At 39.9% G+C, this 12,131-nt stretch overlaps 1 protein-coding gene across 6 annotated transcripts in view; it reads left to right on the top strand.

Annotated features, from left to right (window-relative positions):
- Nucleotides 1–11,229: 11,229 nt before the first annotated feature.
- The window catches only part of mtss1la (MTSS I-BAR domain containing 2a), a 35,100-nt gene continuing 34,198 nt past the window's right edge, over nt 11,230–12,131 (top strand). For 3 of the 6 annotated variants that reach the window (XM_007561339.2, XM_007561338.2, XM_007561337.2), the window contains exon 1: nt 11,230–11,793. In XM_007561339.2, the coding sequence (XP_007561401.1) occupies nt 11,725–11,793 (69 nt within the window). In that variant the 5' untranslated portion in view covers nt 11,230–11,724. The remainder of the gene's footprint in view (nt 11,794–12,131) is intronic. The other 3 variants (XM_007561342.2, XM_007561341.2, XM_007561340.2) reach the window with 1 other exon arrangement.

Below are 12,131 nucleotides of genomic sequence, written 5' to 3'. Positions count from 1 at the left end.
GAAAGAAAAAAAAAACATTCCTGATTCTGTTGTTTTTGTGAAACAATTACACAGGGTAGATTACCTGTAGAAATTGGTTAATCAATACTAAACTCTGTTCAGCACGTTCAGTGACGACATGCTGAACTTTGAGTCAGCTGGACATTGTAGCTCTTGACGTTTATTACTAGCAACACACGACGGATTTACAGTTTTCCTGCTTGCACTTTTGTAGTTGCATGTCTTTAAACTGTGTAGACAAGATGAATTAGAGAACAGAGCAAAACAAGAAAATGACATGTCATTTTAGTATAATTTTTGTATGATTTTCTTCAATTTTCATATGGATTTGTATTTCTCACTGAAAACCACCGATGTTTATTAAACATTACTGGACTAAACAATATATTCTGACGCGTATCTGAGCTTAATTGAAGTTAACACTAGGTGGCAGCATCAAGACGAGCAAGATCCTGTTCACTCCAGGAATTCTCAAAGTTCTTAGTCCGTCTCGTTTCAGATTGAAATATCTTGACAGAGAGGGAATTTTCTTCCATGCAAGTTTACCCTTGTACTGAAAAATGCCAAAGAATAAATCTCAAGAGTTTCCACTGCGTCTTTGACTTTTCTTTCTGGTCCCACTATCGTCTCAAGCCCCTGATTTATTTTATTTTTTTTAATCTAAATGTCAGCAAGATATAATTGTGTGACTAAAATATTGAAAACAATAGCCACTACATTTACGAAGCATTTGCATGCCAGTCCTGGCCCTGTGAACGTCAGAGCGTATACTTGTGTTCATCTCTTTGTGTCCGCTTTTATTTTTCTACTTTGTGTGATTAAATTGGTCAGAGATGAACTGCCATGGCAGCTGTTGCAGTGATTTATCATACTCCAGCCACCCCTGACAACCTCGTGTCCCCACCCACCCCCACCCACCCCTCTGCTGAATATGATTGATGATCTAAATAAAACCCCAAAAAACAAACAAAACAAAAAAAAAAAAACACGAATGTTTAAACATTCTTGCCGAATGCCTGTTTGCTTTGAGATTCTGCTCATTCTTCTGCGCGATTCTCCGCTGCTGGGTGTTGAATTTAGCAGTCTTGTCTCAAGTGACCTCCGGGGCCTTGACTCTCAGAGATGGCTCCCCAGCGGACGAGCTTCCTTCCTGGGGGTGAGGATTTCCAAATCAGACCCGTGCACACACACACACACACACACACACACACACACACACACACAGGCACATGCATTCGTGGGGTCAGGGTGCTGCTGGTTCACTAAAGAGTCACAGAGTTCTTTTTTTTTTTTCTGCAGGAGACAGATAAACAAGGGGGAAAGTACATTTTCTTTACCCCATAACCTTCCAAATGCAACAGCAAATGGAGTGACTGCCTCTTGTTTTCTGACCCTGTAGTCTATTTGTACAGTTCAGTGGATTTAAGCTCTAAGACAAACACGCCAAGAAGCGAGGAAAATACTTTTTTGTTGTTGTTGTTTTTGCGTCCAATAAACTTTAAAGCTGATGGACAGCTCGCAAGGTTTTGCTGTGAACTATGAGACTTTTTACACATATTTGGTTTAGTTCCTGGAAATAAGATGAATGTTTTTGTTTGTTTGCTTGTAAGGCTGTTTAAGTTTGACCTAAGACTTATTAACGCATGAAAGGCTTCTGCAATCAAAAGGGTGTCCAAGAGTTGAAATATTTGGCATTTTCTTACTGCCAATAAGTCACAAGCAATGTGAGCCCATATTTTCCCCATATTTTTAAGAGAATCTATGAAAAACGCCAAAGACAACACAGTTTAGCAGGAGCAGTAAAGTGAGCCAAACGATCAGATGGCTGAAAACTTGGCAGACATTATGTGATTAATCGTTCAAGTCCTGCTTTAGTTCTTTGCTGGACTTTTTTTTTTCTTTTTTTTTCAGCTTCTGCCAAATTTAAATAGTTAAAACTTTGATTGTTATTGATGAAAACGTCATTAAACAATCACACAGGCTCCTTAAAATCATTACATGCACTATAGCTTTCCAAAATGAATTGCCCTATAGTGCGTTGCAGAAATATTAAGTGATTTTCCTCTAACATTTATACATTTAGTCACATCACAACAACTAACAGTCTTGTATTTCTGTTTTACGTGATGGACCGACACAAAATGGCATATCGCTGTGAAGTGGAAAGAAAAAAGAAAAAAGAAAAAGTTTCTCACAAATAAGACTCTAAAAAGTGCAGAATTCATTACTGCCCAACCCTCTTTACTCTGAGACCCGTAAAACCCAGAGCAATTAGTTTGCTTCTGAAATCCCTTAATTAGCGAACAGTTAACCTCAATCGGAAAATCTTCATGCATCTCAATTAGCACTGTTCAGCCGATTATTTGAAAGTGGACACAGCATGGCACAAGTGCAACCCTACCAATACATGGCTGTCCGTCTAAACTAATTAGTGGAGCAAGGGGCTCATTAATCAGAGAAAACAAAAACAGGGGTAAGAAGAAAGCCATTATTGAACAAAAAGAACATACTCATTCTGAGTTAGCCACAAGCCATGTGGGCGTGGTAGAAAATATGCGGAAGTTGTTGCTTTTGTCAGATGGAAACAAATTAAATTTTTAATTTTGTTTATCTGGATACCTGACCCTGGGAATGCACCCACAGTAAGAGACGATGGTGGCATAATAATGGTGTGGCGATGCTTTTCAACTCTTCAACGCCTGATAGAAATATGGATCAAGCTAAATACAGCTGTTTGAGATTTCAGAACATTTCAGACAGTGGTGGAGGTTGACCATCCAGAAGGACAGCAAATCCATACGTACAGCCAGAGCTTCAACAGAATGATATGTTATGTCTGAATGACCCAGGCTTAAATCCAAATAAAAATCTGTGCTAAGAGTTAAAGCTGGTACTCACACAAGCTCCTTTTAGAATATGAATATGATCTGCTTTTCATATTAGGCCTGGACAGAACGTCCAGTCTTGTGAAGAGAGCAAAGTTAGGACACAGGCAGGGCAACTCGGCATGGCTGAATACAAACGTGAACACACACAAAAAAATAAAAAAAATATAAGCTATTCGTGTTTGTTGTTGGAACAAGGCAAATTGTAAAAAAAAAAGAAAAGAAAAATGTGAACACAAATGGAAACCCTTGACAGAGCAGAATCCAAAACAGAAATCCACACATTGACAGTGACTACAGAGGGAGCCCATGAGGAATGGCAGCAATGCTCAAACAGTGATCTGACCCGGGTCACTCTCCTTTCTTAGACTGGAATGTCAGCTATAACTGTGTTTATTTTATGTGTCTGGGGGATGGAGGGGCGTGGGGAGGGGGAGGCACGTCTCTGCAAATCTCACTACGGTACGATCCACGCAGTCGTCCAGGAATCTTGGATGTGCTCGTAGTCAATTTTCATTCCTCTGCATACCAAATTGAGAAGGATTAATATAACCGGGGTGAGCTTGGAAATGTCTTTTCTCTCTACAAAAGACAGGAATGCTGATAGCTGAAGAGGAGATAAATACACTTGAACCTGTAGCCCCTGTCGTTATTCTCATCAGGGAGCATCAGGCTGTATTGAAATGAATCACAGCGGAATGTCAGGAGTGAGAGGGTTTTTATCACCCAGATAATTTGCTCTGTCACGTCCTTGCTGGAGATAAAATATACTGATTCAAGGACTCACCAGAGATAAACTGACTGATTTTTTTTTTTTTGCCTGGAGGTAAAGTAAAAAGCCGTCAGCTTGCTGTCCATGCTAATATATTTGTCGAAGCTCTGAAATGCGACTTTAGATATTTAAAGATAGGATATGTGTGTTGAGAAAGATGAGAATGGGAATGTTTATTTGCTTCAAAAGTGTCAGTGTGGTTCTGCTTTATCAATCTGAAGTTTATGTGCAGGAATAACATGTTAACATAGGGTTTATATTAATCTAGGGGATCCATTTGAACAGATTGAATGAATATTGAGATTGAATAATAATATCAATAAACGTAACATTAGCATTGTATGATATTTTGGTGCTATTTTTCTCTAAACGACACATTTGAAATTAGACTTACAGGCTCAAATGAACAAATGTGTTCCCACAAATAGTTGCACGGATATTTATTAGCAATTTGTTAAGAAACCACACACCTTTTTGTCCTTCTAGAAGCTTAGCAACAGCACGTTCTAGCTATTTTTAAAGGAGTTCTGATGTGTGTTTGGGACAGCTCTCTTGTTGTAGCACCCAGCTGATCCTCAGATGCTCACCATGATGCTGCCATCACCGTGCTTAACACCTGGCGTTAACACCTACGATTGGCTCATCTATGCATACCTCTCGTTTTATGAGCGCACAGCAAACGCTTTGCTTCATCACATCATGAAAGTTTCGTTTGTGATCAGTGACCTCTCTGTGGATGCTGATGCAAACTGCTTTGCTGTGCAGACTGACTCTGTTACTCCAGTAGTTTGCAGGTTACGACAGGCCAAAGCCCGGCTGTTTTAATACTTCTTTAATCAATATTTTCACGTGGGTGTTCATGGTTGCGAACAGAAAGTCATTTTTGTAACGTGTTTAAGGATAGGGAGGAATGTATATTGTATATGTTCTCAATAAAGCTTCAGATTTTTTTTTTTTTTTTACATTTGTTGCAGTTATATGCAGGGTTTTCATTCCACCCTGAGAAATAATGGTTCGTTTACATTATGTTTTAAAAGGCCTTAAATTCATATAGTATTCATGCCCATGATGAGCGATTATAAACTTCTTAATACTCTGACATAGACATGTAATTTTACTACTAGAATACTTTCAGTTTTCTGCTTGCTTATTTTACAAGGAGCAGGGTACAATTGTTCCCCATGTATAAAAGGAAGGAAATCATTTTCAATAAAGCTTGGCCTGTACTAATGTTTTTTTTTTTTTTTAGTTGCGTGCTTATTTTGCTCGTGATTTTTTTTTTTTTTTTCCGTGCCGAGTTCAAGCAGAATTCCCAACAAACCGAGACACATGGTTCACCTTGAAGATGAAAGTTTGCTATCATCATTTTTCCTAACTACGTAAATCCCCCTCCATCCCTCTGCAGTCGTTACGTGAGCCTCTGCGCTGTCACAGGCCTGATCTTTGTAACATGTACCACAGGGGAGAACGTGTTTTTCAGTCTCTCACTAAGAGAGCAGGAACCGCTGAGGGAAAACATGGCGAAACTTTCAGACAGACAAGAAAGTGGGGAAATCTCCTCACACTTCAACAGAGTTCCCAGTCACTGGATCCTGAAACATGGCTGTGAAAAAAAGACAAAAATAGATGGTGAGATTTTTTTAAGCACAAAAAAAAAAAGGAGGGGAGTGTTGAAATGAAGGGAAGAGCAGTGGAGATCAGAAAATAAGAACAGCCAAGCAAAGTGGCGAATGAAAGTCAAAGGAAAGGAGATGTAACAAAGGAGTGAATGGGATCCTAAAGTCCTCTTGGGAGAGCCTGTCTGTGGCCAGTTCAGTTTACATTAGTCTTTTCATAGTTTTCCAACAGTTGCTGGAAAACTCTTGTGGAAAAGACTATATAAAGAGTACATGCCAAAGGTTGCGATTGTTCTCCAAGGACAACTCTAATTGCCTCTGGGATGTGTTGACGTGTGTATCACATTCAGAAGCTTTTTTTTTTCCCTGTTAAAGAGGTTCTCAGTCCCTCCTGAAACACAAGAATAATAGGAGTCCGCTGATTGAGTTGATTGAGTTGGTTTTGTTAATTTCTGTGTTCCTTGTCTTTGATTAGATCAGCCATGTTTCTGTTTCACTTTGGTTCAGTCTTTTCTAGTTTCTAGTTGTTTATTTTTCATGTCTATTCCTTTCTTAGTTACTCTAGTTTCAGTATGTTTCATATGTTTAGTTATTCTTTAATGTTAAATTCACTTTCTAGTCCCATTATGCCCTGTGTCACTTCCTCTCTCTCTCTTTCTCTCTTTCTGTCTTTCTGTCTCTTAATATTACAGTGATCTGTGGAAGATTTACAATAATAGTAAAAGTCTGTGGATGAACAGGAGTTTTATTAATATCTGGCTGAAGGAATGTTTATCAGATTTTGTCAGCGTTCTAGAAACTAAGGACCCATTCTCTTTCACTCCCACATAAAAAAAGGATTGATGGGGTTGTGCTTGAAAGTCAGTTGTTAAAAGTTTGCTGTTCCCTCACAGATGGAGAACAACAGCTTGGATTTATTCAATATGAACAAATTCCTTTAGTGACAAGCTATCTGTGGTGGAGAAACAGGACTAAAGTTAAGCCACACAAATTTCTCCAGTGTCGAATAATCCACTTCTCTTCCGTCAGTCTGCATGCTCAGCAGGTTTATTCCTCTTCTTGAAGGAAACCAGAACATTCTGCATGGTATGTACGAACCCCCACAGGTGAGCTCACCGCAAGGTTCAAACAAAGTTTCTTCACTTCCATCCATCCATCTGGGGGACATCCAGCCAAGAAGGACTGAATACAAGCTTGTATGGATATTGATTGAACATAGATACTGCGTTTACTTTCCTATCTCTGTCACCACCATTGAAGCCCGGTAAAAAAAAACAGTCCCCTGTTACATCCTTTGCTTCGTACAGAAGAATCAACGTCATTCAAAACTTCTCCTTCTGTTCGCTGATTGGCCCGGAGGAAAATCTACCTGAGGAATCCAAGTTGGTGGGAGAAAGTCCAGACTGTGTTGCAAGGCAATGGTCAGGCTAGAACCATCGGCCTTAGAATGAAGAACTCAAGATTGCTGGTTTGCTGCATCTGTGCTAATGGTTCAGAAAGAACCTAACGTTAAAGGAAAACTGATTATTTGCTGTCATTGGTCACCATGTTTACTAACCTGTGCATGCTCACACCAGGTAGAGAGTATGAGCAGCTCATACACAGGCATGATTGACAGTGCTAATGCTAAAACCGGCTCTGATTTGTTGTGTTTCTGCAGATGGCAATAGAACCACAGGGAGGAATCAAAGGAACTTGACTTTTTTTTACTTTGCTTTTTTTCCTTTTTTTTTTACACATTATCTGTCAGTTTGAACAAATATGTAAAAAGAATTATAAATTAGAAAAGTTACCTACTGCAGCTTTAAACATCCCACAGTCCTATCACATGACCAAACAAAGACCACTTGACCAACCCCTCCCCTTCCAGAAACATAATTGGCAACAAGATGGACCAAAAAAAAGAGAAACATTGGTTTTATTTTTTGGACTGAGACGATATGCTAAAAAATAACTAACATCTGGAGATACTAATGTTAATGCTGATATGTAGAGCATTTTATTTTTCCAGCTTGCAATCAGTCCCCACTTTGTGTTGGTCTATCAAATAAAATCCCAATAAATAAAGTAAATTACTTTGAGGTCTATGGTGGTAAGATGACAAAATCTATAAAATAGAATGAGTGCATTCCAAAATCATTTTACTGCGATATTGAGTATTTCTTGACCCAATGTCTGACTGATGACCACAGAAAAACAAAATGTGGAAAAAGGCTTAAAAACATTCACTCAGAATTTTAGATGAAAACTTACCCCAAAGCTAAAACCCTCACACACAGAGTTATATAACCCTCCAAAGTCTTGTGGGTCTGCTCAGCTTGATGTGTTTAGGACTGATGATTGCTTTCAGTTGTTCAGCCTTACTGGAGAAAAAGAGAGGCGAAACAGAAACCTTTGCATATTTTCCTAACTAAAACCCATCCTGAATAATAAAAAAAAAAAAATCTCTCTTGCAAACACATCGGTGGTATGGAAGAGAACAGAACAGACCCCCTTTTTCCAAGAGAGGGGGTTGATGGCGGTGGCGAGGAATGTCATCATCTGTGAGGGGATATTTTCTGTTTTATAGCTGCTTTCTCAGGGATGCCAGTTAGCCCTGTGGTGAGAGCACAGAGAGAGACTAGGCTCCGGTCCCAGTCTCTCTCTGCATGTCTGTCCACGTGGGCAGGAGTTACCAAACCAGACACTGTTGCAAAATCTAGTTTCCACAACTTAATAAAACGATAGCATGACTCTGTTTTTGTTTGGGTTATTCTTAGATTCCTTTTTGCTTCTGCAGTATTCAGTGTTTATTGCTTTACAATTGTTTAAGTTCTCTCTTACGACAGGAAGTGGCGTATCTGGTTACTCCAAAAATACCCGGAGCAGAGGCAGTTTTTCCCTACTGTTTAGGAAGAACAAAGGGTATCATATGCTGATCGTGTAATTGCTTCGTAAATAAACTTTGGCGACCAACATGACCCTTTGGGGAGGGAAAGCCGAAAGGATGATGCGATAAAAGAGAGCCGTGACACGACAACAATAGATTTAACAACGTGTTTGAATTGAAATTGTAGACTGAAGAGTAAATTCTTTGGGTAGAACGCCTGTGGATATTTTTGAGTTGTGCTCTGCGTTGACGTTTGTCTTGTGGTTTAAAAATAAAACTGATGAATGACGGAGGAAAGTGTGTGTGGCAGATGTACAGGGCAGACAGGATGTTCATTGGGAATGCTGTGTGGTGACCTTATGGACGTGTCGTAAAAGAGCGGTGATGTTTGTCTCTGAAATATAGAACGGACTGAGCCTGGTTGCCTCTAACTCCCTCTGAAGGTGGAGCTTATCATGAAATACTAAACGTCGCGTGAATGTGACCCAGATTGGTGGGTTGAATGGCTTTATAATCTTTTTTGGTGGGATTCTATCAGCATGCCACATCTTGACTTCATAACATGTTCCCTACTTTACAAGAGTTCTCATGAAGTCAATCTCCTCTTGATTTGGATGAATGCTTGGACTCAATTTGATGTTGGTAAAAAAGTAAAAAAAAAAAAAAATCACACTTCATCGTTAAGGGTGTTAGACATCTTTCTATCAGGTTTGGGGTCAAAACGAATTCACCTCGACAAAGACCCAGGTTCAAAGAAAAGTAACCACCAAGTGATGCTGCCACCACCATGTTTCACGGTAGGACGTATGCACGTTTTGTGACGCCCAGTGCTGATTTGTGCTAACCGTACAGTTTGGAGTTGATGCCTAAAAGTTCTAGTTTTTATCCTTCAGACCAACACATTCTCTCAGGAGGATCTGATAGTTTATCCAGACTTTGATGTTTCGTTTGAAAGGAAAGACATCTATTCTGCAACTCTAAGTTGAGACAATTTTAGAATACAGCAGATTTTTTTTTTTTTTTTTATGTAGAATTCAGAAAAATTCACCTATACACTATCACTCCCAGAGGGAAGTACAGCACAATTTTAGAATACAGCAGATTTTTTTTTTTTTTTTTATGTAGAATTCAGTTAAATTCAAAAATACATTATCACTCCCAGAGGGAAGTTCAATGTCATTCTAACTCAAAATTTAAAAATATGTTGTAGATATTTCTGTCCTACAACTGTTCCCTTCTGTGCGAATGGATAATATCTATTATAATATCTAAGCAGTCTGTATTACTGCAAATCTTTAGAAGTCTCTGGCTGAAAATACTCTGTTGTCGTATCATAGTTTGAGGAAGAAGATGCTCTGTAATGTTCTTCATTTCATGAAGAATCCTTTGCACTTTAATCTCCAGAGGTACCAGAACATCCAGCTTCATGATCAATGGAAGAAATGGCCTGAACTTCCTCTATCTCCTGTCCTTCCCCGCTCTGGATCCATGATTAGCTCCTGTGATGCAGCTGGGAGCAGCTGCAAACTGTCTTGTTGCTATGGTTATGCATCATAACATAGGCCCCCAAAATAACAATAAAAAGTATTGGAAAAAATCCTTCTAGCTGTAGAGCATCCAAAACCAGAGAGAATGGTTGTCCAAAATAGTTATCTTTGTTCCAGAAACGGAAGAAAACAACCAGATCTATTTGGAAATGACTACAGCTCCTTCAATGTTGCTATCATCTCCTAACCACTTTCCTTCTTGTGTTGTCATTGGGTTTATAAAAAAAGTGATTTTTTTGTGACCTTGGCCCATGTTCACTCAGTGTATAATTAGATAAAAAAATATCTGGTTTTGATACTATTGCTGGTATCACAACCAGCAATACTGGTGTCAATTATTCCACATTTTCCTGACACTTATTTTTCCTTACCATGTCATTTCCAGTTGAATATGTGGTGCTAAACTAAATACATATACCCTTATGCCATTATTATTAATCATCATAACATTATTTCAGTCCTTTATTTGATTGTTTATTCAATGTTGTATGACTCTGTGTTTTATGCCTTGCTGCTGAAATGTGCTATACAAATAAAATTTGATTGATTGATTGATTATTTCTGGTTCTTCAAATCCAGAACAAACTGACAGCACATCCGAACTTGAGAAGGATAAAAGGAGTTTTAGCAAAGTATTATTTCTAGAGTCTGCACATCAGATTTAAAACTTTAAAGTGTAATTGTACAGGATCTGTTTCCAAATTACAACTCAGAAACGTGTGGGAAGTATTTATCATGTTCTCAGTGTAATAAGTGTCACAAACCTGCTATTTTGACAGGGATGTGTGCCCTTTCAGGAACCACCGTCTACCAAACGCTTTCAAATTATTCCCCATGATGTGCTTGGTAAGAGAGGTGAAATGGACAGAATAGTGGATGGAAGTTTAACCAATTGTGATATAAACAGTATCGCATACAATCAACATTTTATTCACTATCAAGGCTAGAGAAGTAATTATGCGTTTTCAACAGAAGAACAACCCAGCCAAACATTTAAATCATAAGAAAATGAGCCGCGTGCTGAGCTGAGAGATGCTCAGGGTGTGTCCCTTCAGGAAGTTACCGTCACCTAACTTCCTTGATGTGAAATAAATGCACAATATAAATTACGTTTAATCAGCATTTTTTTATATGGTTTTTAGTTATGTAAGCGGTAAAATATGGACAATATGGGCATTAATGCATTTAATAATTTTTTTTACAATATTTGAAAGTCATCAACACCTCTCTCGTGTTGTGCATAATCCGGTGCATACGCTGAGGCGATAATGAGCCGCGTGCTACTGTTTCTTTTAACGGGTTCAAGAATAAAGAAAAGCGAGGCAAAGCCGGGCATTATCAGACGCGTGCTCGGATACAAATAAAACCGAGGAAATCCTGCTTTGCATATGTCAGGAAAATGTTCTCTAGGAGAACAGGGTTTTACTTTTTTGCTTTTTTTGCGTCGGGTGAAAGGAGGGCTGGAGGTGGGTGTTCCTCCCTGTCCCCTCCTCCTCACCCAGATAAAAAAAAAAAAAAAAAAAAAAAAAAAAAAAAATGACCTGCCCCTTTTCCATTCCCATGGATCGAATTACGGGAGACTCCATCTCCGAGACATCTGCTCCGCTATTAACAACAGAGCGCGTCTCCGCGTCCCCCTTGCGATTGATCCCGTCTCCCGTTGTGTCGTGGCCCCTGGTCCTGCCCTCTACCCCCCGAAACTGTGCGCTCTGCGTTATTTGCGCTCATTATGAGGAGCCACCGTGCATGTGCCCTCCACGCTTTCCGGCGGCTTTAGTCCCAACCAGACGGCTCCAACCCTCCCGGAGAGACGCGAAGAAGCGACGGAACGAGTTGGAGGAAGCAGCCGGTGGCCCCGAGCCGCACATTTGTTTTTGTTCGTGCGCTCCGCAGGCTGCTGGCTGTGTGGCTTCGCATCCTCGGACGATCGAAACGAGCATCGACGTATTTAATGAGTGAACAAAGCTGAGCCTCGGCATCCCCGGACTGTTTCTGGTTTCTTCGTTAGCTTTCTTTTTTATTTGTTTTGGACACCATGGAGTCTGTGGAGAAGGAGTGCGGAGCGCTGGGTGGATTATTCCAGGCCATCGTGAACGACATGAAGGTAACACACAGACATTCAGCTAGTCTGGGGGGTTTTGATCTGACCTTTGTGGCTGCTCGGTGGCTAAGCAGACGCATATATTTTTTACTGCCTTTGTCTGTTTCACCGGGTCCTCCCCCACATCCCACACGGAACACCGCGGCAGGACAGGCTGAGGGATGAAACATGTTTCCCTTTGTGTTATTTGCATAGTGTTCAGCAGGTCCGTCAGGCAAGTGGTTGCCACAACAGTCAAGCCGGCGTACCAACCTGTTTACCAAACACAAACTGCTCGGATGAAAGCATAATTCTGCCGTATGTCAAAGAAAAGCCTACTGGAGTTGCTCCAGTGGACCTGA

The sequence above is a fragment of the Poecilia formosa genome, unplaced genomic scaffold (assembly GCF_000485575.1).
Source record: "Poecilia formosa unplaced genomic scaffold, Poecilia_formosa-5.1.2 Scaffold125, whole genome shotgun sequence".
Lineage (NCBI taxonomy): Eukaryota > Metazoa > Chordata > Actinopteri > Cyprinodontiformes > Poeciliidae > Poecilia > Poecilia formosa.
Note: the sequence above shows the minus strand (reverse complement) of the source record. Positions and strands in the feature narration are given on the sequence as shown.